Consider the following 22730-nt stretch of genomic DNA (forward strand, 5'->3'; position numbering starts at 1 on the left):
TTCCTGCAGTGTCTCTTGCATTTTCAGCAGGCTCTTTCGATTCCTCCTCAGTATTTGACCATCTTCTGTTCTGACAGTGTAGGATCTTGGAGCCCCACTTCTTGGCATGCTCCCCATCACCTTTGATGCCCTGGCTAATTAAGATTCTAAGAATCTATGAATAGGATTATTAAACAATTATAACCAAGAATTAAATCACTGAGCACCTAAATGTTTTAATTTCTGGGTCACTTTTGATTAGTCCAGAATTTCAGTCAAATCTTTTCACCATAAGATGTTTACAGCAGTGAATCTATATTAAATGGCACCATTCTCTGTCCTGTGTGTGTGGAGTTGCTGGGAAAGTTGGTCAGCCGTGTTCCAGATGCCACCCTTGGTCTTGAGACCAACTTGGAATCTGATTGTTCTCTTTGTTAGGCCCTTCACCTACTAATGCACCACCCACACCCCGAAAGCACACAATGATAGGCCAGATCTTTGCATCCACTGGTCTGTCCATAATCCCCAAATCACAAACCCCCCACCCAGTCCACTAATTAGATTGTTTCTCACATCACACTCTTACTGGTCCCAATGCTGATCACCTCAAGAATCACAATTGCCCTAAAGCTGGTTACTGACTCCACTCCCATCCCCAGCCTAGTCTTGATCGATCATTTCCAACCACTGGACTCTTCCATCTTTCCTTCACCTTCAGTCACAGGTGGCTTGTACCAAAAATATAATGGCCTATCCTGACCTCCTGCAGTTTCTGGATCCCTTTGAATTTCATAACATTTAAAACTATTTATATTTTATTATTTGCAAACACAATAGGATCATTTGATGAATACTAGATATATTCCCAATCACAGTTAACCCTACATCCATCAAGGGATGATCCCGTCGTTAAGGTAAGGGGAGAAAGGTTCTGGAAGATTATTTTATTGATATGTAATAAAACAGAAAATGTGATATTACACAAAATTTCCTTTTGTCTACTGTAATGCAGATAAAGATTTGCTATCAGCTAAAAATGTCCAGCTCCCCCATATAGCCAGAGAAAGAGAAATAGAGAGTTCTCTGCAGGGTCACTGAATGCCCATGGCTTCACCTCCAGCTCTCCCACAGCCTTCTCAGTCACACAGCCTTCAGTTCAAGAACCTGAACTTCAGAGGCATACCTCTGACACAATGAGGAAGCCTCTAGCACCCTCTCACATCCCAATTCCGATACCTGGTACCATTTCAGCCAGTCTCCAGCAGTCCACAGCCTGTTCTGAGTCCTTTGATGGTAGTTGCCTGCATCCTATGTAGGTACCCTGCCTTGATTCACTTACAGCCCTCCTCCTGTGTGTTCATCAGCATCAGAGCCCCCTCAAGGTCACCATCACGTTGGTATCTTCTCTGCTCCTCCTTCTCAATGGGGGATGTTCTCTCTGTTTCTGATGCCCTGCACCAGTCCTTCACTTCTCTGGAGTCTGCAACCCCTCATGGCCGCTGTCAATTTTAGACGTTGGCAGGCAGACTGAGCGGTTGGATACTTCACTCCCCTCTCTGCAGAGTAGTGATAGCTTTGGAGTCATAGAGGATACAGTACAGAAATAAGCTGTCTACACCAATCCTACATTAATCCCACTCTTTAATTCCTCCGAGGTTCACATCAACCTTTCAGATTCTATCACCCATTCACACACTGGGGGTAATTTTGCAATGGCAATTGATCTCCAAATTGCGTATTTGGGATGTGGGAGGGAACTGGAGCATCCGTAGGAAACCCAGGGAGAGGCAGTGACGGGATAATGTGCAGACTCCCCTCAGATAGCTCTGAAGTTGAGGTTGAAACCAGGCCTGTGAAGCAGCAGTTCTTCCAGCTGAATCATCGAGTCACTTTGCATGGTCCCCACGGCTTCTGTCATAACCATCGTAGGGTTAAGTCAAGTTGAGATCCAAATGAACTCGTCAGGCCATGACAGTTAAATGTTTAGCGATCACCTCTCCCAAATGTTGAGATTTGATCAGAATGTGCAATTAGAGTTAAATATTCTCCTCGCAATTTCAACCCTTCACATTCTCCTCAGTTTTTGAAAGTAGGGCTTGAATAGAGGCTACAGCAGTTTTGATTGTGTATTTTAATGAGAAAGCCAGTGTGTAGATGTCTGCAGCTACACACTCACCAAAGAGCAATTGTACGGACACCAGTCCTCTGTTTGAAGTACTCATTGGTTAAATGTTACAGTGGCATCAGCCTCATTGCAGTTTAAGTCTGCCTATGCACAATAGCTTCCTATTCAATTAATAGGCTAGGTCTGCTTCTCTTTGTGTGAGGCATTAATCGGCTGTGTGAAATCACTAATTGAGTTGGCATCAGCTTCTGGGAGAGTTGGGGACCCTGCAGTGATCCCTGAAGAATAAAACTGTATGCCTGTCAATGGTCTTGACTGTCAATGTGAAGGGAATAGAATATGCTTCACCATTAGTCAATAACACTCAAAACTATTTTAGTTCAAGCATAAATGCTAATTAATTAATTAACATTATGAAATATGAACTGGTATTTTCTGATAACAACAGACTTGCGCGGAGATTAGCAGGGAGCAGGAAATGATTAGGAGATGGTAATTTAAGTGAAGAATCCCAGCTGTGTCAGAAACTATAAGAAATAAAAGCTTGTGGTTGTAAAATAAGAAGTCAGTTTTCACCCCATTGCCCTTGAAATTCTGTTGGTTGCGTTCTGTATATTTCTCCTAAAGGACTATCAGGAACAACAGAATGATTATCTAGTTCAGCCATTCTTAACCAGGGTCCTACACTCCCAACCACCTCCCCTCCCCTGGGGGCCACAGCACATTTAAGTAAAAGCCTTGTTTTCTTTTCACCTCGTGTAACATAACTATTTTAATCTTTTTTATGTAGTTGGTAGGAGAGAAGTACAGAGGAAAGCAAAATGATTGCTTCATAGGGAAGGGGGCTCATAAACTTTGAGCAGAGTCCGGGGGGAGGGGGGGCACAGTCAAATAAAAAAAGGTTGAGAATGGCAGATGAGGAAAGGCATAATTGTCACTCCTCATTCTGTCGTTGTGTACACTACTGCCCCCCAATCCCAACCCTTCTCCTAAATATGCATGCATAGACCCATGTGTACTCTTTGCAGGGACATAAAAAGATTCAATTTCCAGTCATGAGGTTCATGCCATTGCTTTTGCTTGAACCTTTCCTCATTGTGCTCTATCAATGTATCCCTTTTTCCTTCTTTATCACAATCTGATCTTTCTCCCACACAAACTGATCTGTGCAATTTGCCTCCAAAACAAGTATTATTCCAACAACCCTCTGGAAATAGAATCTCCTTATGGACTTCCTATTGGATTTACTTGTGGTGTTCTCATATTTTTGGTCTTGTTTGCAAGTGGAAATATTTTCCCTCTATCTCATTTATCAAATGATTAAAAGCTCCTTTCCCTCGGTCCTCCTTTTCCTAAAGGACCTCAATCTGTTCAACGTTTCTGGTGAGCAGCAACCCAGAGGTCTGATATCATTCTGCTAAATCATTTTTAAATCTTCCCCTGTGGCTAGGATCATGGAATTGTCACAGTCCATTGAGTCCAACATTGGATGTTTGCAGGGTAATTTAGTCAATCCCACTGCCTTGATCTTCCCCTGTGGCTCTGCAGATACTCCTTGTGAAGTGTTGTTTAACTAATGTTTTACCATGTTTAATGTCTCAGCTTTTCAGTTCTGTCATTCTTAAAATAGTGAATCCCAATCTTCGTTTATTTCATGGTTTAATTAACCATTGTTGCTAATTTTAGTATTCTGTGCTCCAAATTTATTTTATCATCTCATTTAAACATTTGTGTTTCAGCATGTGGGGAGTGGGACAACCAAGATTTCTCTTGCATTTAGCTGGTATGGAAATGGTGGTCCAATTGACTTCCCTCTGTGCTGTAACCTTTAGTTAACTCAGTGATGGTGCAGTTGCCTCTATTCTTTCTACCAGAATGTCCCACCTTATTTCTAGTGAAGTTGATTTGTCAATTACATATCCTCCACGTCTATTTCATGGGTGCTTTTAAAAAAAATATATTGTTCTCATTCCAAATATGCTATTTACAGATTTTGAAATAGTGATTCAAAATTATGAATGCAACTCATTCTAATGCAAGCAAATTTAATAAAAATGTATGGACGTGGAAACCATCCCAATTACTTTCCAATGTAGTCTCACGTATGATGCTTTTGTTCTGTTAAAACATTTGGTAATCTGTTTCTTAGTGTTTATACAAACTTCCAACCTTCTACTTGAGAAGTTCACAGACACATACAATTGGCATAATTGGTTCATCCATTTAACTGAAAAGAGGTGAGAGATTTTAAAAAAACCACTTCATTTATTTAGCATTTTACCTGCAATGATGGGGACCAATTTTGACCCCACCCGAAATGGAGTGAACGGAATGGGTGGGGAATACACCAAATTTAAAGCAAAATTGTTTATGCTCTCCAAAGGGAAAGTACAAAACCAGGTTTACAGAGGTCAAGGGAAAGATGGGAGTCGGACTCGGGTGCAGTACTCTCAGAAAGATTGGTGTACGGACAGTATGTCAGCAATTATAAATGCAAGATATGGACTTGTTCAATACAACTTTCTGTATGAATTACCAGTATATCTTACACCACAGAAGTTACATAGATCAAAAGCAGAACTTTCAGAGATGCGTTTCGGAGGTGGGACTGAAATAGGAACTTTTATACCTGCTACGTGGTTGTGCATGAAGGTGATGCCATTTTAGCAAGATATTGCAGAAAGGTTAACCAGGATAACAGGAGTGTGGGTGACCTGGAGCGATATCTACTAGGCAATCTTATTGAAATAAGCAAAGTTGGAACAAACTAAACTTTTCAGATGTTTTGTTAGTTTTATTTTTAAAAAGAAACATTAAATTAAAAAAAATGTCAGTTTAAAGCCGGAATTTCTGTACAGAGAATGTATGGAACCTGATGGATTGATCAAAATGAATCATCTGGGTGGATTTAAGGGGGGGGGGGGGGTTAGATTTGCATTTCAGGGAGAAAAATATGGAAGGTCATCTTGAAAGGGTTAACTGAGGAAGTGTGAGAGGAGCATGAACATCAATAATAGACTGTTTATTGGCCTGTACATGTGATATTTATTCAAAGTTTTATTTTGAAACAATGATCAGGGTGTGAAACATGCGTAGCGATTGCCAGAATAAATTTAAGATACTTTGCCACTTTATCAGCAAGTAGTCAAGTATTTTCACTTAGTTTGTGGTTAATATTTTTTCTCCTGTTGCTGCCAATTTTTACCTGGCTGTTGGTTACCTGCCATGAACAAGCTAGAGAAATGGAGTTTTCTCTGCTACATTTTTTACTGCTTTAGGATCAATAAGAAATGGAAGCTGACTTATTTCTTAAGTTTTCTTTGGCACAAAATGAAGACCCAGTTGATCAAAATTGAAAAGGAATTTTCTGTATCCAGTTTGCAGCAGAACTTTGGTGCCAGTGTTGATGGGGATATTTGCTGAACCAATCTCAGTCCTCTGAATTTAGGGTGTGCCTCCTAGATCCCACAAGTTATAGTTACCTAGTTATCTCCCTGGAGTGGTAAATCAGAGGTCTAAACTGATAAGATCAAGTATCTTCATGTCAGGTGTGGAACAGAGTTAAGTTTATTAAATAAATTCTGGAATTAAAAAAAAGCAAATTGCAATGTGGACCATGTAACTTTTAGATCAAAGTAAATCAATCTAGTTTACCATTTCCACTAGGTAAAGTCTACGTCCCAGAAATCAATTATAAAATATTTCATATGTTTATCTTCCACTTCTTGATCTTTAGAATTTAAACAAATGACAAATAGACAAAGAAGGGTTCACATTCCTTCATTATGTGGGCAAAACATCTGGGCATGCTCCAACCGGATGGCATTAACATTTACCTCTGGCTTTCATTAACCCCCAAATCTTTGTCCCCATCACCTGTCCTCCTCTAGTTCTCTCTCTTTTTTCTCTCTCTCTCTGTCCTTATTGAGATGTTTGCCTGCTCTTTGATTGTACCTTGAAGAAGGGCTCCGGTCCGAAATTCTTTACCTCCTATGGACGCTGCGACACCAGCAGAGTTTCTCCAGCGTTTACTGTGTTTTTTTTTTAACTACAATCATAGCATCTGCAGACTTCTGTGTTTCACATCATAGCCATGCTCCAGCCAGCCCCTGCCCTTCGGTTTATGTTTTACATTTAAAAGTGTATTCCTGAGATTGTTGGCAGCTGATATTGCACCAGCAACTAGACTCATTTTCTGCAGGGTATCCCTAACCCAAACCTCGAGCAGAACATGAAACTCACCACAAGTGGATTGACCAATGCAAATCATCAAGGCAGATTTGAGGAGGTTAGATTAGCATTTGAGGGAGAAAAGTAGAGAGGGTCATGATGACAGGATTAACTGAGGAAGGATGGGAGGAGGTTTCAGTGCATTGGTTTAAATGGTCTGTTTGTGCGATGTAATTGGCTCTGAGTGAGATTTAAGTTGAAGATTTACGATTTCAGGTTGACTTTATCTGGATTAACCGAGACCAGAAATCGTTTGAGTGGTTTGTTAGCCTCCTGACTAAACTGGAAATGGACCAGGCAGATGAGGAGCCTCAAGGTAGGTTCCTATAAACTGAAAAGGCAGCAACTTCAGAATTGTTCTCTTATTCCACTGTAACCAGCAATGATCAATGGTGTATTCTAATTATTACCACACAATGGGAACCTGAGTCGCAGGCCAGATTGGGACGGCAGGGTTAGCATAGCAATTAGCGCAACGCTGTTGCTGCGCCAGTGACTCTGGTTCAAATCTGGCGTTTGTACATTCTCCCTGGGTCTGTATGGGCTTCCTGCGGGTGCTCTGGTTTCCTCCAAAACATGAGGTTTGTAGGTCAATTGGGGATATTTGGGCAGCTTGGGCTTGCGGGCCAAAAGGGCCTGTAACCATGCTGTACATCTAAATATAATTTAAAAAATTGATTCAAATACGAACGTCGAGCCCATTCACATCCTTCTCCAGAAGCAATGTGACTCAGGCAGGGGTGCCCCATGCCTCTCAGTGGAAGCAAATAGCTTGGAGGAACTTGGTTCTAAGTTAACATTAGTAATTTAGATTTTTAAAAAAATTATTCAGGATTTATCATTTAAGTTTTTGCTTTCAGAATGTTTTGACAGTTTTAACAAGTTGAATGTTTCTGATTGTTCAACGTGATGGATAGCTTTGGCAATTCCAAGAATGTTTTAGCTATTGACTGGGTTCTTTTTCACCTTTTTATGGGTGATGTAAGTTGAAACTACTAGCTTCCGACACCTCCAATTCTCCCACTTGACACAGCAGACCCGATCAACCTGTGTAAGTTTCATCACGAGGTATTCATTTTTCTCTCACTTTCAAGTACTGTCTGCTCAGATGACATCAGGTAAATTTGTTCTTGTGTTGGAAGTCAAACTCAATTGTAACCTATCTAATCCTGATCTAGATGTAGAGAAAATGTGGATTAGTGCAAATAGGTGGTCGGTAGAGACTCAATGGCCCCAGGGCCTATATACCATGCTGTATCTTTCTGTTACTTTGACACATTTTGATCTGACATATTTTGAACACCATTTCAATCAGTTTGCTTATATTATTCTCTGTTTACAATTTAAGTTTCTTTTGTTGAGTACAGTTTTTTTGCCCTACCGATAAGTAGAAATTCTGCCTGGCCCACAGTAAAAAGAATCTCAGGGTTTTATGCGATGCCATGTATGTATTTTGACAATAAATCTGAACTTCTTAGACACACATCCTGCCTGAGAGATTGTCAATAGAATATCCTTTTAGATGTTAGTAGGTATCACCAGTGTTCTGATTGTAAACAGACATTGTCTGTCTCAGGTGAAAAACCATAAGAAGAGGATAGAAACTTGAACTGTTAAAATTCACAAATATTGCACCTGCCTGCATACAGTATTTCTGCACTAGTTGGTGACACACTTAGAAATGTGGTGAACTGTGTTGAAGGATGTTCGTAAAACTTCACCCCTCAAATTTTTCTCTGCAGAAACCACGAAGGTGGTTTTGAAGGCCAGAATGATTTAAGACATGAATAGTTATTTTCCCCGAGAGGTGCTTCTCACCATCTTACAACCTCCTTCGAAATGAAAAACATTTAGTGACTTTATCTTCTCTTTCTTTGGCTTGGCTTCGTGGATGAAGATTTATGGAGGGGTAATGACCACGTCTGCTGCAGGCTCGTTGGTGACTGACAAGTCCGATGCGGGACAGGCAGGCACGGTTGCAGCGGTTGCAAGGGAAAATTGGTTGGTTGGGGTTGGGTGTTGGGTTTTTCCTCCTTTGTCTTTTGTCAGTGAGGTGGGCTCTGCAGTCTTCTTCAAAGGAGGTTGCTGCCTGCTGAACTGTGAGGCTCTAAGATGCACGGTTGGAGGCAATATCAGCTCACTGGCGGTGGTCAATGTGGCAGGGACCAAGAGATTTCTTTAAGCAATCCTTGTACCTCTTGACTTTATAAAATACGAAAAAGACGCAAAAGGGGCACTGAGATGGATTACCAGTTCCTCTTGTTTTGAACGTTAGAAGGGCAAATGTTGATTCAGCGTAGTTGACTGGCAGACCCAATTCATCGCATTGTATTCCCCACAGTGAAATGTTACCTGCATTAAAATCTAATGGAAAGCACATTATCGCTGGGTAAATCTACCAATAAATATTTTTGTATTAAATTATAGTCATAGAGCACAGGATTTCATTGAAGATAGTTGCCATTTAATATGATAATGACTGATCTTGAAAACTCGGTATCTTATTCCTGCTTTCTCTCCATACACCTTGATGCCTTCAGCCTTAAGACCCACATCATCTCCAATTTGAAAATATTTAATGAAATTATGACAATAACTCTCTGTGGGAGGGAGTTCCACAAGTTCATAACTTTGAGTGAAGAGGTTTCTCCTAAATTACCTCCCCTTATTCCTCAAAAATTTGAGGGGTGAAGTTTTACGAACATCCTTCAACACAGTTCACAGTTATTGTGACCCCCAACATCAGGACTCCCCCAACATCAGGAACATTCTTTCTGCCTCTAACCTATCTACTCCTGTCAGAACCTTGTATTCCCACCCCACTCTTCACATCCCAACCATCATGCACCTGTCTCCACTAATTCTTTTTGGATTTCTCTTTCTCTCCCCCCCACCACACACACACACACACACACACACACACACACACACACACACACACACACACACACACACACACACACACACACACACACACACACACACACACACACACAAATGAACAACCAGGGATGTTAATTGATTTCTTTTCCCCAACATGCAGGGAGATTTTTGGAGATGCACATGTACATGACTTCTGCTCTCAGTAAAAATGACATGAAAGCTTTAGGTCTACAAATGGCCCTGGATCTACTGGCAAAGAAGGAGAAACGTGACTCTATTACAGGCCTGCGCACTAGGACACAACCGGGCCGGCCAGACTGGAGCAAGGTAACCATGCTTGTCCATGGCAGGAAGAGAGTGAATGGAATGATAAACCTTTCCTCTCTGATGTAATAAATGTGCAGGTCCTGGGATATCTCTGGTTCTCCTTCTCAATGAGGGGGTGTTCTCCCCATTTCTGGTGCCCTGTCTTGGTTGGCTGCTCTCTTGGAGTCCGCAAACCCTCGTCGCCTCTGTTGAGCACAGTTGTAGGCATCCTGGGCAGAGACCCCGCGGTTGCAAGATTTTTTTACTTACAATCACCTTTGGCTCTTTTAACAGGCTATTTAAAGACTGTGCAGATGACCTTAGTGGCTCTCTTGCACCAGAATAATTGTTGCAGTGGTTTACTACTTTATAGTCTTGTACAGCTACAAGGCTGCATGTGGGTGGGTGTGGTGTGGTGACATCTAAGTCTCGTCTTCCAGAAAGCAGCTTGCAAACTCTTCATAACAAAAGAGAGAGCAGCAGACACAGAAAAGATTACTAATTTGGTGATACAAGTTGATAATTGTTACCTGTGGGAATTTAATGTATTGGCTCTTCACAGTTAAAAGGCACAAATTTGAACAGACAGATCAAAAATAATTTACAACAGACGCTTTACGCAGCTTCTTAAATTACATAACACAACTGTAAAAGGAGCTTTCAGATGATGACAGAGTGACACATCGATTGTGTTCTTGTTGAGCTGTAAATCGATTGATTTTTATTTCCCCCGATCTTCTCTTTGTACTATTGATTTCAGTCAGCATTTATGTGGGTGTGAAAAGTGTATCAGAAGCCTCGGCATCAATTTAATCTAATGATGCATGTTTTACAGTAACAATCACTAATGTATTGCAAAGAAAAGTTGCACTGAGAGATATTTTAATAATACATTGTAAAGCCTTCAGTTGCTCAACTCCAGCAGCAGTAACCGTGTCTTTTTCACTTCCCACAGGGGAACCTGTGGCATTCTCGGAGCAGTTTACATTTGATAAACTCCCCCTTGGACATTTCCTGCCTTGTGGTTGTTGGCTAACCGCAACACCTTGTGGAACTGGGAATAATTGGAATTTCATTTGGTGTTGTTTGAAGAAATTAAAAGTTTTGACTTCATATGTGGGCCCTTAAAAAAACCAAACCCCTGCAACCAAACTAGAGTTGCACTTCAAACAGGGGCAGCAAGTGGTTCAAAGGCAACTCAGTCTGAACCTTGCCGCATTCTCATATCCTGAGCCTTTCCTCACAACACTAAAAGCAGGAGCAAACGCTGCCATTCATTGAGATCACATTTGCTGACTTTATATCCACTAAATCCAGAAGAAACACCCTAGAAACTATTCACAAGAATAGTGATCCTTGTCAGGGTCACTATTCGCCTTCTCCCTCAGAATCCATCCGCTCATCATTCTCTTCTCTCTCTTTAGCACCTTAACCAACTTCGCCTTAAATGGCAGATGCTGCAATCGAGCAAATAAAGAATTGCTCACAAAACTTAGCAGGTCAGAGAACATCCATGGGTAGAAATAGTCAGTCAATGTTTCAGGTTGGAATCCTTTATCAAGATGAAAAGGTGAAATTAGGTAAATGGGGGGAGGGGGGGGTGGGGAGAAGAAGCTGGGAGAGGGGCCCAGAGATGAGAGGTTATAGAACAGAAGGTATGAGAGTCAGGTGAAGGGAGTGACTACGTAGAGGAGGAGTAAAGGAAGAAAAGGTAAGCATGGGAGTAGGTAAGGAAAAGATGGAAACATTGGAGTGAATCATGAAAGTTTGCAGATGTTGTGACTTTAGTAAATACACAAAAGTGCTGGAGAAGCTCAGCAGGTTTCCACAGCGTCCATAGGGAGGCAAAGATGTGTAACCAATGTTTCAGGCCCTTCATCACTTTACCTCCTGTAGATGCTGCAGGACCTGCTGAGTTTCTCCAGCACTTTCACACCATGTATTTACTGTGGAAACAGTGGAACTAGGTATGGATTGTGGTTACCTCAACTGGAAAAATTGATGTTCATGTTGTTCAGTTTAAGGTTCACCAAGTGGAATATGAGGTGTTGTTTCTCAAGTTTCACCTTGTTGTTAAAACTGAAGCAAACCGTTAGGATGGTGAATGGCAGAAGACTTGAGTACAGGGGTAAAGATATCTCACTGCAGTTGTGTGAGGCATTGGCAAGACTGCACCTTGAGCTTTATGAAGTGGCTTTCGTCTCTTTCTCAAAGAAAGTGATTTTTTGTGGAGGGGTTGCAGCGAACATTCTTCCAACTGAACCCAGATATGGTGGGCTTTAACTTGGAAGAGACTGAGCAGAGCAGACCTGGATTCTCTGGAGCTTACGAGTATGATCTCGTTGAAACCTACCAAATTCTTAGAGGTCAACAAGCTGGACACAGGGAAGATGCCTCTCCAGAACCAGGGTTCATGGGCTCAGAATGAGGAGTGGGCCATGAAAAGGGAAGAAATTTCTTCATGCAGAGGATAGTGAATCTTTGGAATTCTGTACCTCTGCTGGTTGGCTGAGTAATTTAGTTCATTCCAAATGGATTCATAGACTTCAGATATGAGGCAAAATAAGTGTTATGGAAAGAGTGCTGAAAAATGATTCTGGGGATTGTGATTGACCTACTCCTTTTGCAATATTATCAGTTATTCAGTGAGGAACGGAGAAGTATGCTTATCACCATCCTGCCAGTCACATGATACAAAATAATGGAAGTTAATCCAGTCAGCGCTGCACAAGAATTCATGTACTGTTTTTAGAAAATAGAATCAAAGTTTAATCTGATGATTGTGTGGTTCTCATCTAGGTTCATACATTTCTTGGTGAGTCCAGAGGGTTTTGGGGTCTTTGCAAAAGGAAAGGTGTTAGCCATTTCAAAATACTTTATAATTAAATTTGTCTTTCAGAATGTAGCTTCTGCTCTGAAGTTGGTTCTGTGGCAGACAATGTCTGCAAAGCAATGTCCCATAACAAAGGAAAACAAAGATTTTGTTTCCTGAACACTTTTGGGTGCATTTTATAGGTTTTGGGCTGCTGATCATAAAAATCACCTTAAAGATTTTCCTACCTTATACTGATTTTTAGATACAACTTATTTTTTGTGATTTCCTCTCATATTTTAAGTCTCCAAGCATAAAAACCATAAAGTGCAACATGCCATTGAAAATTCATTCTCTGCATTTGCACTTGGACGTCTTCCCCGCTGATCTTGGTGCAGTCCGTGACGAACATGGTGAAAGGTTTCACCAGGACATTGCGACCATGGAAAAATGATATCAGGGCAACTGGAATCCATCAATGCCAGCCGACTATTATTGGACACTTACATGAGAGGCATCAGATGCTGAGTACAAATGAAAATCAGCGGCAAAACATTTTTAGGTCGGTGTACGCAATGTGTCAGCATTGTTATGTGATTAAACATACTAAATTCAATAAAAGTTAATTTAATGTTTCTCTAAGTTCCTACGTGATACATCAGGTATGAAATTATCTTTGTGTTCAGCTTGAAATTGCCTTTCATCCCCAATTTTGATTCAGGAAGCAAACCTTTTGCTTGTTTTTTTTGTAATTTTAAACAAAAATTCATACATGTAATTAATAAACTTTTAAATAAACAAATATTGATTAAATTTAAAATAGCAATAATTACAATAATTCCCCTATCTCTTTCCTTATACCCCCCTCCCACTCAAAAACTATACAAAAAAAGATAGAAAGGGGACATAGTTATATAAAATATAGAAACGAGAGAAAAATTCCTGGATTCCATGAAGGGTCGGTTTGAACTCTGGGATCCTGCAGTATTTGTACAACCTTTAGGGAAGACCATTAACACAGGTCTAAAGAGGCCGAAAGTACATCTTACATATTTTTACATATAAATTTGTAAAAAAAAAAGCAACATATTTATTTCTTAAATTATATGTAATTTTCTCCAACTTTGAACTTCTGCATTCCATCTCTCCATACCTAAATATGGATCTGATTTCCAAGTCACTGCAGTACACTTCCTTGCCACTGCTAATGCTATTATAAATTTCACTAAATAATGAAGCAAACCTTTTAGGGGAAAAAAAAAATTGGTGTCCAGTGTAATCAGCAATGAAATAAAGGACATATGATCTGTTTCTTTAAGGGATCAATATAATCAGTGTCCCAAATATCTTCTCTACCCTTAAAAATATTATGGGATCTTTCTCATAGACAAGTAAGAGGCCAATTAGACCACTGGATGCTGTCTGTCTCTTTGTGGACTACTTCATGCAGTCCCTGTCCCTGATTTATCTCCTTAACCCTGCAGCTTTATCTCCTGAATCTATTTACTTTCTTCCAGAGATTGTTGATCATCTCCCTCTTTGACACCAACCTCATTAATAGCAGGCTGCAGGTTATTACAACTCACTGATTTAAAAAAAACTCTTCCTCACAACCTCTATCTCTTGCTCAATTCTGTCCCCAGTGCCATCATTGTCGACTTCATGCAAGCTTTCTATTTCTGTGAAAATTGAGACAGAATCTTGAATTAACATCGCGTCCAAAAGTCAACAAATGCAGCACTCCCTCAGTTTGCTTCTGGATTATCAGCCTAGATCTCCCAGGGACTCTGGGAATTATGAACCACACTCCAGGTCAAAAGTTATACCCACTGAGCCTCGAGTTGATTCAATACTGTTCCGGAGGGGGGAAAGATTCACCTTAACACACATGATTATAAAGGATTCAAAAAATAGGGAGAAGTATAAATTCAGAATCAGACAGATATATTTTGAAACTCAGCAGTAAATCAATGGTTTACAAAGAAGGGAACACAATCCTTAGCTGGGTTAAAGGATGTTTTTTAAAAAAAAGCTGCCAAATTATACTCAGACCTCAACCTGACAGGAGACAGACTTACTGTTCTAGGTTAAGGTTCCTTTTATTGTTATGAAGTAATATATTAAAAATGTTACATACATGATATACTTAACTTTTGCCTGCTGTAATGGTTGCTTTTAGTTTTGCCCAGTGCCCATTACAGTACCAGAGGCACTGAGTGTCTGTGGACTCTTGTGCAGCATCTCATGCTGTTCTAAAGAGCGTGTACCTTCACACAGCTAGATACACAATGCGGTTGAAAGAGCAGGCTAGGAATCCTGTGTCGAGTAACTCATTCCTAACTCCCCGAAGCCAGTCCACTATCTGCAAGGCTCAAATCAGGAGTGTGATGGATTACTCTACACTTGCCTGGATGAGTGCAGCTTCACCAGCATTCCAGAAGTTCGACACCACACATGACACAGCAGCATGCTCGTTGGGCACCCTAACCACCACCATTGATGCACTCCACCACCAATGCACAGTAGCAACAGTTTGTACCATGGCAGGATACATTGCAACAAATATAAGAAATAGGAGCAGGAGTCGGCCATTCAATGAGATCATGGCTGATCTGATGATTGGCTCATCTCCACCGACCTCCCTTTTCCACATTTCCCTTAATTCCCCTACTATGAAAAAAATCCATCCATCCTAAGGGATGGATTTTGCTTCAATGGGCAGTGAATTTCACAAATTCACTCCCCTCTGGGAAATGCAGTTCCTCCTAAATCTACTACCCAGAATCTTTAAGCTATGTCCCCCGGTTCAATCTCTCCTCATGGGGTAAACCCCTCACCTATGGGAACTCAGCAAGATTCCTTAGCACCTTACAAACCCACAGCCTCTACCAGCTGCTGGGAGTTGACGCACGCACGCATTCACACTCCCAAGGGAGTTCAGCTGGGTAATTAAATGCTGCCTCACTTTGGCCAGCACACTTTAAATCAATGAAAAGAAACTCCACATTGTAATTTCAAAACTAATCGCTGCATGTAGGCATAGCTCAATAGAAGAGGTTTGAAGGTTGGCTCTTGTATCTAGATCGCATCTACAAGTAAGTTTCTAGTTAGCTGGTTATTATTGTTGACTTGGTGTGAATGAGCCATTTCTAGCAGGCCTGAAAACAAGTTTGTACAGTAACTAGTGTGGTTAAAGTGGTAATAATAATAATTGACGCAATTCTGCTTTTAACTTCCAGGTTTTTCAAAGGATTTCAGAAGAGAAGAAGGGAAAGGTCCATGTTTTTTTTTGTGGTTCTCCAGTCCTGGCTAAAACAATCAAGGCTCAGTGTGAGCATTTTAACTTCAAGTTTTACAAGGAAAACTTCCAGTGATGTGTTATGGTTGTCCATCAAAATGGGCTTTCCTCTGGTCCAATGTACTGGAATCCTCCCTGTCCAGCCTCCTGGAATATTACAGCATAGTACAGGGCATTTGGCCCTGATGTTATTCTGATCTATGTAAACCTACTCAAAAAAACTAAACCTTCCCTACTTCATCACCTATTTTTCTTTCATCCATGTGCCTGTCTAAGAGTTTTAAATGCCCCCATTGTATTAACCTCCACCACCACTCTGGCAATGTATTCAGGGACCCACTACTGATGTCCTGTGGTGTTTGCTGTTCTCACCTTGGGAAAAGGAACTGGCAGTCCACTCTATCAATGTCTCTCATAATTTTGTAGACCTCTATTAAGTCACCTCGCCCAGGGGGTTGTAGGAATTTACTGATGACTGAGAGACCAGACTTTAGCTGTAGTGGTTTGATATAGAAATGGTCTCAACACAGGATTGACAGAAAGTAACAAAACCTGGCCTGCGATTAATTAGTGTCTAAATACAGAAATGCTGGGGGAATTCAGCCAATCTCACAGCATCCTTAGAGGTAAAGATATTTTACCAATGACTTGAGACTGAGCCCTTCCTCAAGTACAAATGAAAAAAAACACGGGCATCTGAATTAAAGGCCAGGGAAAGAAAGGGGGAAGAGATGCAGTCCAACAGACAAAAGGTGTTGATAGGTGAGAATTGATTTTGGCTCTGTGAAAGGAAACAGCAAATGGGAACAAAAGAGAGACAGAGCTGGGGGAAAGGCGATGAGGTGTTGATTGGAGGTTTCTATTGGAAATCGGAAGTCATTGTTAATGCCATCCAGTTGGATGGTGACCACATTAAAGATGTGTTACTCCTCCAAATTGTGGGTGATCTGCCAGTACATGAGACCATGGAGAGATGTCAGCAAGGGAATAGGGTGGGGAATTCCACTGGGAGATCCACGCTGTTGTAGCAGACAGAGCCAAGGTGCTCAATGTAGCGATCTCCCAGTCTGCATCCAGTCTTCCTGATTCAGTAGGAGCACTGAATCCCATCGATAATCTCTGCTGTTTCACAAGTGAAGTGTGACTTCACTTGGAAGGACTGTTTGGGGCCCCAAATAGTGGTGAGGGAGGAGGTGTGAGCACAAGTGGACCATCTCCTGCGGTCACAGGGGTAGGTGCGAAGGGGGCGTTTGGTGGGGAGGGTGGAGTGAACGAGGGGGTTATATATGGAACAGTCCCTGCAGAAGGCAGAGAGGGGAGTAGAGAGGAATGTGTTTCTCAAGGAGGGGCTCAGGCCAGAAATGTTGGTAATATATCTTTACCTCCTAAGGACCGGCTAAGTTCCTCAGCATTTCTGTGATTTGACTACAGTCAGTGTCTGCAGCCTTTTGATTTTCACCTTATTAATTAATGGAGGCTGAAAGCAACGGTGAGGAGAATTCTTGTCTGAGGTTCATTCGAGGAATATTTTGGCTGATAATCAGGAAGATAAAGAGAGGTGTGTATTCCCATTGTGTGTCTTTCACAAGCTCAAGATGTATCTGAATGTCTCACAACCAAAATTGTCAGAGAAATTGTGCAATATGTACAAAGAATGATCCCACTGAAACCAAAATGTCATCATACCTGATTGCCCATTCTTTAGTGATCTTTGGTTTTAGCTTAACATCTCTCTTGGATAATTCCCCTGCTCTTCAAAATAATGGCATGAGCTTTCTTCCCATCCCTAATGGAAGGCAGATGTTGGCTTGATTTAATGTTTCAGCCAAAGACTGTACAACAATCATTCAGCACTGCACCTCTGACTCGGTGAAGGATTTGAATTCACAATCTACTGACTCAGACAAGAGTCCACCATGTCGAAATAACAGGGATTTGGTTAATTCCAGTCTATTGGTTCCCCTGATGTCACCAACCTTACACAGCAGGCCACCACAGGTTTCATCTCCAAAGGGTGCTGAGTTCCTTGCCGGTTTCTGGGTAGTGATTGGTCGCTGTGGTTAACCATTGTGATTCAGGGCTGAAGGCGTGCAAATCCATCGAGAAAGAGTCCCATTCCTCATTTTTGGGTGGCTACATTGTTTGCATTTTGAGTTTAATTGTGATGCACCTCAAAGTTGATTGACTACCCTGCGTTCATCAGCATGGTTCAGAAAGGAAGGGGAGGCATCTTGATGGGAAGTCCAAATACTTTGGCAACCATGTAAACTATTCCATCATTTTGGAAAACAATAGTGCCAGGCAGAGGGGTGAATCACAGGGATTTAAAATCAATAGATTGTTTAAATAATTGACTCAAATGTTCCTTTTCAATGTTTAATTACCATTCTCTGCATCCGGTGCTTTGAATACGGTCATTAGAAATGTGCATTTTAACAGAGGAAAGCCCAGTTGTCTGTCGTAAGCAATCGAATGACAAAAGGGCGCTTATATTTTAATTGGTGTCTTCACTTGTCCAATTTTTTGATGTGCATTGATGTCTACAGAAATGATAGTCATTACAGCATGTTGCCCACATTCATATGTGTCTGTTTAATGAGTACTTCTGAAAGAGTAAAGTGTTTGATTCATGATTCTATGTATAGAGTTCACTTGACAGGTGAGAATCGTTGTGCGTGTTAGAAGGTGGGCACCTGTTCAGTTTTAGCTCCCACACGATGGAACTATGTTCCCATTTGCACCCTGCCTTTACTTTCCACAATAAATCTTGTAGTTACAGAGGTTGTGAACACAGGAAAGTGGAAGTAGGATGAGTCCACTCAACCCACCAGCCTGTTCTGTTGTTCATTTTGTGGCTGTTCAACCCCAAGACCTCAACTCCTTCTCTGCACCAGATTCCCAAAGCCCTCAATCCCTTAATTTTTTCCAAAAAATTATCCACCTTCACTTTAAATGTGAATGTTGCTGGCAACTCTTGCGACAATATTCCCTCCCTAATGACCCCTGAATTGTGGTAGCAGGTGAGAGTCAAGCCCACATTGGTGGATTTGAATTAAATTGAATTGTTTATTGTCACATGTACCAAAATCTAGTGTGATGCTTTGTTTTGCATGCTATCCAGGCAAGTCAACCCATACTTATCACTTCTAAATAGGCCAGTTCATCTGGTGATGGATTTCTTTCCCAGAAGAGCTTTAATGAAGCACAAGATTTTTTTTCCAACACAAGGTAACTAGCTCTTGTTTAAAATTATGAAACATTTCAGTATTTGAATTCAAATTTCCATCTGCCATGGTGGGATTGGAACTTTGCCCAGGATCAGTGATCCAGAACTCTTGCGACTGCTCTAATAACTTCACCCACTGTCCTTCAGTATGTTTCAGTTGGGGCCATTCTAGTGAAAAAAACATTAGCTATTAAATTGATACATTTCTTCCTGCTCTTAATGACTTTCTCTCTCTCACATGTACCTTTTTGTTTTTATTAGTCTATATTATATGACCTAATTCCTTACCTGCCTGTCTCATATATATATATTTTATATATATATATATATATATACACACACAAACACACATGTATATATATATATATATATACACAAACACACACATATATATATATATGCACACACACACACACACACGCACACATATATCACTTCCCATCTACATTCTCATCCTCACTGCTGTTGCCTTTCCTTCATTCTTGACCTTTCTCTGCTTTCCCTCTTTTCATTCCAGTCTTTCTATCTTGCCAGTTCTCCATTTTATCCTTTGCTTCTATTTTTGGCTTGTTCTTTGACCTTTCTGTCTCTTCCTATTTCCCTGTCCCTGTCACTCTTGCCCCAGTCTCAACCCAATGTCATTCCTGCTCTCCATCTCATTCCCTGACCACTCTGTTGCTCAACCCAGACTTCCTCTGCCTTGCTCTTTATCTTCCCCCATTCTGGGAATTGTTTTTCTTCTTCCATTTTTCCTGTCTCTAATGTTCTTTCTCTGTATCCCTTCCTTTCCCTTTGTCTCACTGTCTCATCTCTCCCTCCCTCTCCAAATTCCTCCCTCTTTCATTTTCTGAGTCCATCCCTTTCTCATGTGCACAGTTTCTCTCCATAATTTTTTACCATAGGCATTTGCTGTCTGTTGCCCACCTCTCGCTTTCCTTACATTGTATCCCTCCCAATATTTATGCATCGGAGGGAGTGTATGCAGGGACGGAGTGAGTATAAAGCGATACCACACCTCTGAATCTTTTTGGCTCCTATCCCATCCCTTTAGTTCTTGAATTCTCCTTCAGTGATGATGAGAGTTTCTAGTCTTGTACTTTGGTACAAATGCACTGAAATTCTTGTTTGTTGTAACCACGTAGTTGTGAAACATGCACTAGCAGACAATAAGCATAAAGTACGTGTTGGTATGAGATATTACACCACTGTAATAATTGTATGTACTGGCCTGGACCACCCTTTCCTTCCCTCTGACCCCTCCCAGGATATTCCCTAATAACGGTCCCCGACCCAAGACCTTGAACCCAGATCACTTTCTGCTCGGATCCAGGCCAAATGCTCTCGGAGCTCCAGCTAACGTCTAAGCTAATAAAAGCCTTTTGACTCCCATCTCCTGCCTCATGGAGTCACTTGATTGCCTATCGGTACATTTCCACATGAGGGGAACAAAAACTGTATAAATTGGACACATGCCCACATTTGAAGTCACGCTTTGGAACCAAACTCCAGACCCTGTTCCCCACAGCACTCTGGAAACCCGCTCACATTCCTGACACTATTCTGAAGGAGCTTGAGATGGATAGCAGCTGCCTCTGGATGATGTCCACTGCCATGAACAACATGACCATTATGTTACCATCACCAAAGCTGCCTAATATTTGGTTCCATTCTGCACTTTCTGCCATTTGCTCTCTTGTTTTAACCATCACTTTTTCTGAAAAAAATCACATTTTATTTCATCTGAGTTGCCTTGTTAACTAATGTGATGCAACTATAAATGGCAGATTGGTTTTAGAGTTTCTCTTTACAAAAATTCACAGAGCAAAACTAATTTGATTCTTCACCTTACATATGAAAGGGAGACCTTCTAACTTCATGTTATCAAAGGTCTTTCTAAAGAAAGACCCTTGTGTGTTGTCAGAGTAACAGGATTCCAGCTCTGTTTTAATTTTCTGTGCCTCTTTCTCCTCCCTGTCTTGAGAAATGTGACTCTAACCCTTGGAGACAAAGATTGGGGGTGTGGTGGGGGGTACTCACTATCAGGGTGGGATGGGGCAGCATTCAGTAGCGCTTTGTGTGGTTTGATTGAGAGGAGGACCCAACTGACCTGGGTTTCACATTCAGTAAGCAAGTTGAAACCTTGTTGATCAGTCACGGCCTGTTGAAGAACTGTTCCATTGGCCAGATCTCATCGTCCTTTTCCTGAATTCAACTGACCCACTGTGACCATATGGGCCTGCTCTGTAGAAACTGTCTTTACTGAGGTGAGTACTTCAGGTGTGGGTCCTAGACATCCATCACACTGCCGACATCACAGTGCACTTCAGGCTAATGTTGATGATTCACAGCAGCCCGCCACACTGACTGGTGGGAGGCCATTTGTTGCCTGAAGACTGCCATCAAACCTAACAATAAGCAAATCCTCTAATTCAGGGAAAATCTCTTCTGCACATGGAACAGCTATGCAATAAGGTAGGGAATAAAATGGAAGCTGACAGAACCAACCTGTAGATGCTGGAACAACAAGCAGAAGATGCCTGAGACACTGAAAACCCTGAAGCATCTGTGCAGGAGGGTTGTCCGGGTTTTGTGGTCAGCAGTGAAATACCCATGCAGCTTCCTAACCTCTATTCCAAGTTTGAACTTGCTTTATTTGGTGTCCACAGCAGGAACTTGTTGGAGGAAGCTGGTTTAATGAAGGCCTGGTGACAAAACTACTGAAGATGCTTGGCCCCAGCACTTCACGAAGTTGCTAAACCTTTCGTCAACATTAGAAGTCACTGGCATTCAGAAGCATTCCAACGATGTAGCCACAAACTCTAAAAATTAATATCACTAAATTATTTAAATGCATTTAAAACATTCAATTAAACAGGAACAATTGCTAAAACATCTAAAGTAGCATGCTATCTTAGCCCTGACTTTTGATATTCTCCATTGCAATCAGTGGGGAGATTTAAAAAAAATCCCTGATGTCTCCCCTAAACTTTCCTCCCCTCGCCTTGTGCAGGTATCCTCTGGTATTTGTTACTGTCGCCCTGTGATACTGTTTCCAGTTTTCTCTCTCCACAGACTCTATCTGATCTGGACATTTCCCATGTTTTCTTTTTGGTTTCTACAATCTCTCTTTTAACATGACTCAGCATTAATTTTCTCTCCTGTTCCCTCATTAATCTATTCCCGTAATCACTTTATATTGGGACAATTTTGTTCTCACCCCATCAAATATTATTCCCTCGGTCCAGTGGTTTCCACCCATCTACCACCTTAAGCCCTTGCACCAAAGAAGAGGTACAAGGACTGCCTAAAGAAATCTCTTGGTGCCTGTCACATTGACCACCGCCAGTGGGCTGATATCGCCTCAAACCGTGCATCTTGGCGCCTCACAGTTCGGCGGGCAGCAACCTCCTTTGAAGAAGACCGCAGAGCCCACCTCACTGACAAAAGGCAAAGGAGGAAAAACCCAACACCCAACCCCAACCAACCAATTTTCCCTTGCAACCGCTGCAACCGTGTCTGCCTGTCCCGCATCAGACTTGTCAGCCACAAACGAGCCTGCAGCTGACATGGACATTTACCCCCTCCATAAATCTTCATCCACGAAGCCAAGCCAAAGAAAAAAGAACCACCTTAAGCAATCCCTTACTAATCACAGAGCACCGATGGCATAGGGATTACTTAAAGTGGGATGGGAGCGGAAAGAAAAAGGTTGAAAACCACTGCCTTAATCCAATCCATCTCTTGCCCCCATCCCCTCCAAACAATTTAAAGCTAACTTTTTTCACACTTTATCAGTTCTGGTGAAGGTTGATTAGGTTTTGAGTTTGACCTGAAACACTCAGTTATTCTTCCAATAGACGCTGCCTGCCCA

The 22730-nt window shown here is 41.4% G+C and overlaps 1 protein-coding gene and 1 long non-coding RNA gene across 2 annotated transcripts in view; one reads left to right on the top strand and one right to left on the bottom strand.

Annotated features, from left to right (window-relative positions):
• nox5 (NADPH oxidase, EF-hand calcium binding domain 5) overlaps nucleotides 1-16858 on the top strand; it is a 114129-nt gene extending 97271 nt beyond the window's left edge. The window contains exons 17-19 of the mRNA XM_069910157.1: nucleotides 6551-6650; nucleotides 9378-9544; nucleotides 15575-16858. Of these exons, the coding sequence (XP_069766258.1) occupies nucleotides 6551-6650; nucleotides 9378-9544; nucleotides 15575-15709 (402 nt within the window). The 3' untranslated portion in view covers nucleotides 15710-16858. The remainder of the gene's footprint in view (nucleotides 1-6550; nucleotides 6651-9377; nucleotides 9545-15574) is intronic.
• Nucleotides 16859-18752: 1894 nt separating this feature from the next.
• Nucleotides 18753-21258, bottom strand: LOC138749869 (uncharacterized). Its single transcript, XR_011348906.1, has 3 exons — nucleotides 20967-21258; nucleotides 19875-20015; nucleotides 18753-19027 (listed from the first exon to the last, which is right to left on the bottom strand). It is a non-coding gene; the product is annotated as an uncharacterized lncRNA (long non-coding RNA).
• Between the last annotated feature and the right edge of the window lie 1472 nt (nucleotides 21259-22730).

This window comes from Narcine bancroftii, chromosome 14, assembly GCF_036971445.1.
Source record: "Narcine bancroftii isolate sNarBan1 chromosome 14, sNarBan1.hap1, whole genome shotgun sequence".
NCBI lineage: Eukaryota > Metazoa > Chordata > Chondrichthyes > Torpediniformes > Narcinidae > Narcine > Narcine bancroftii.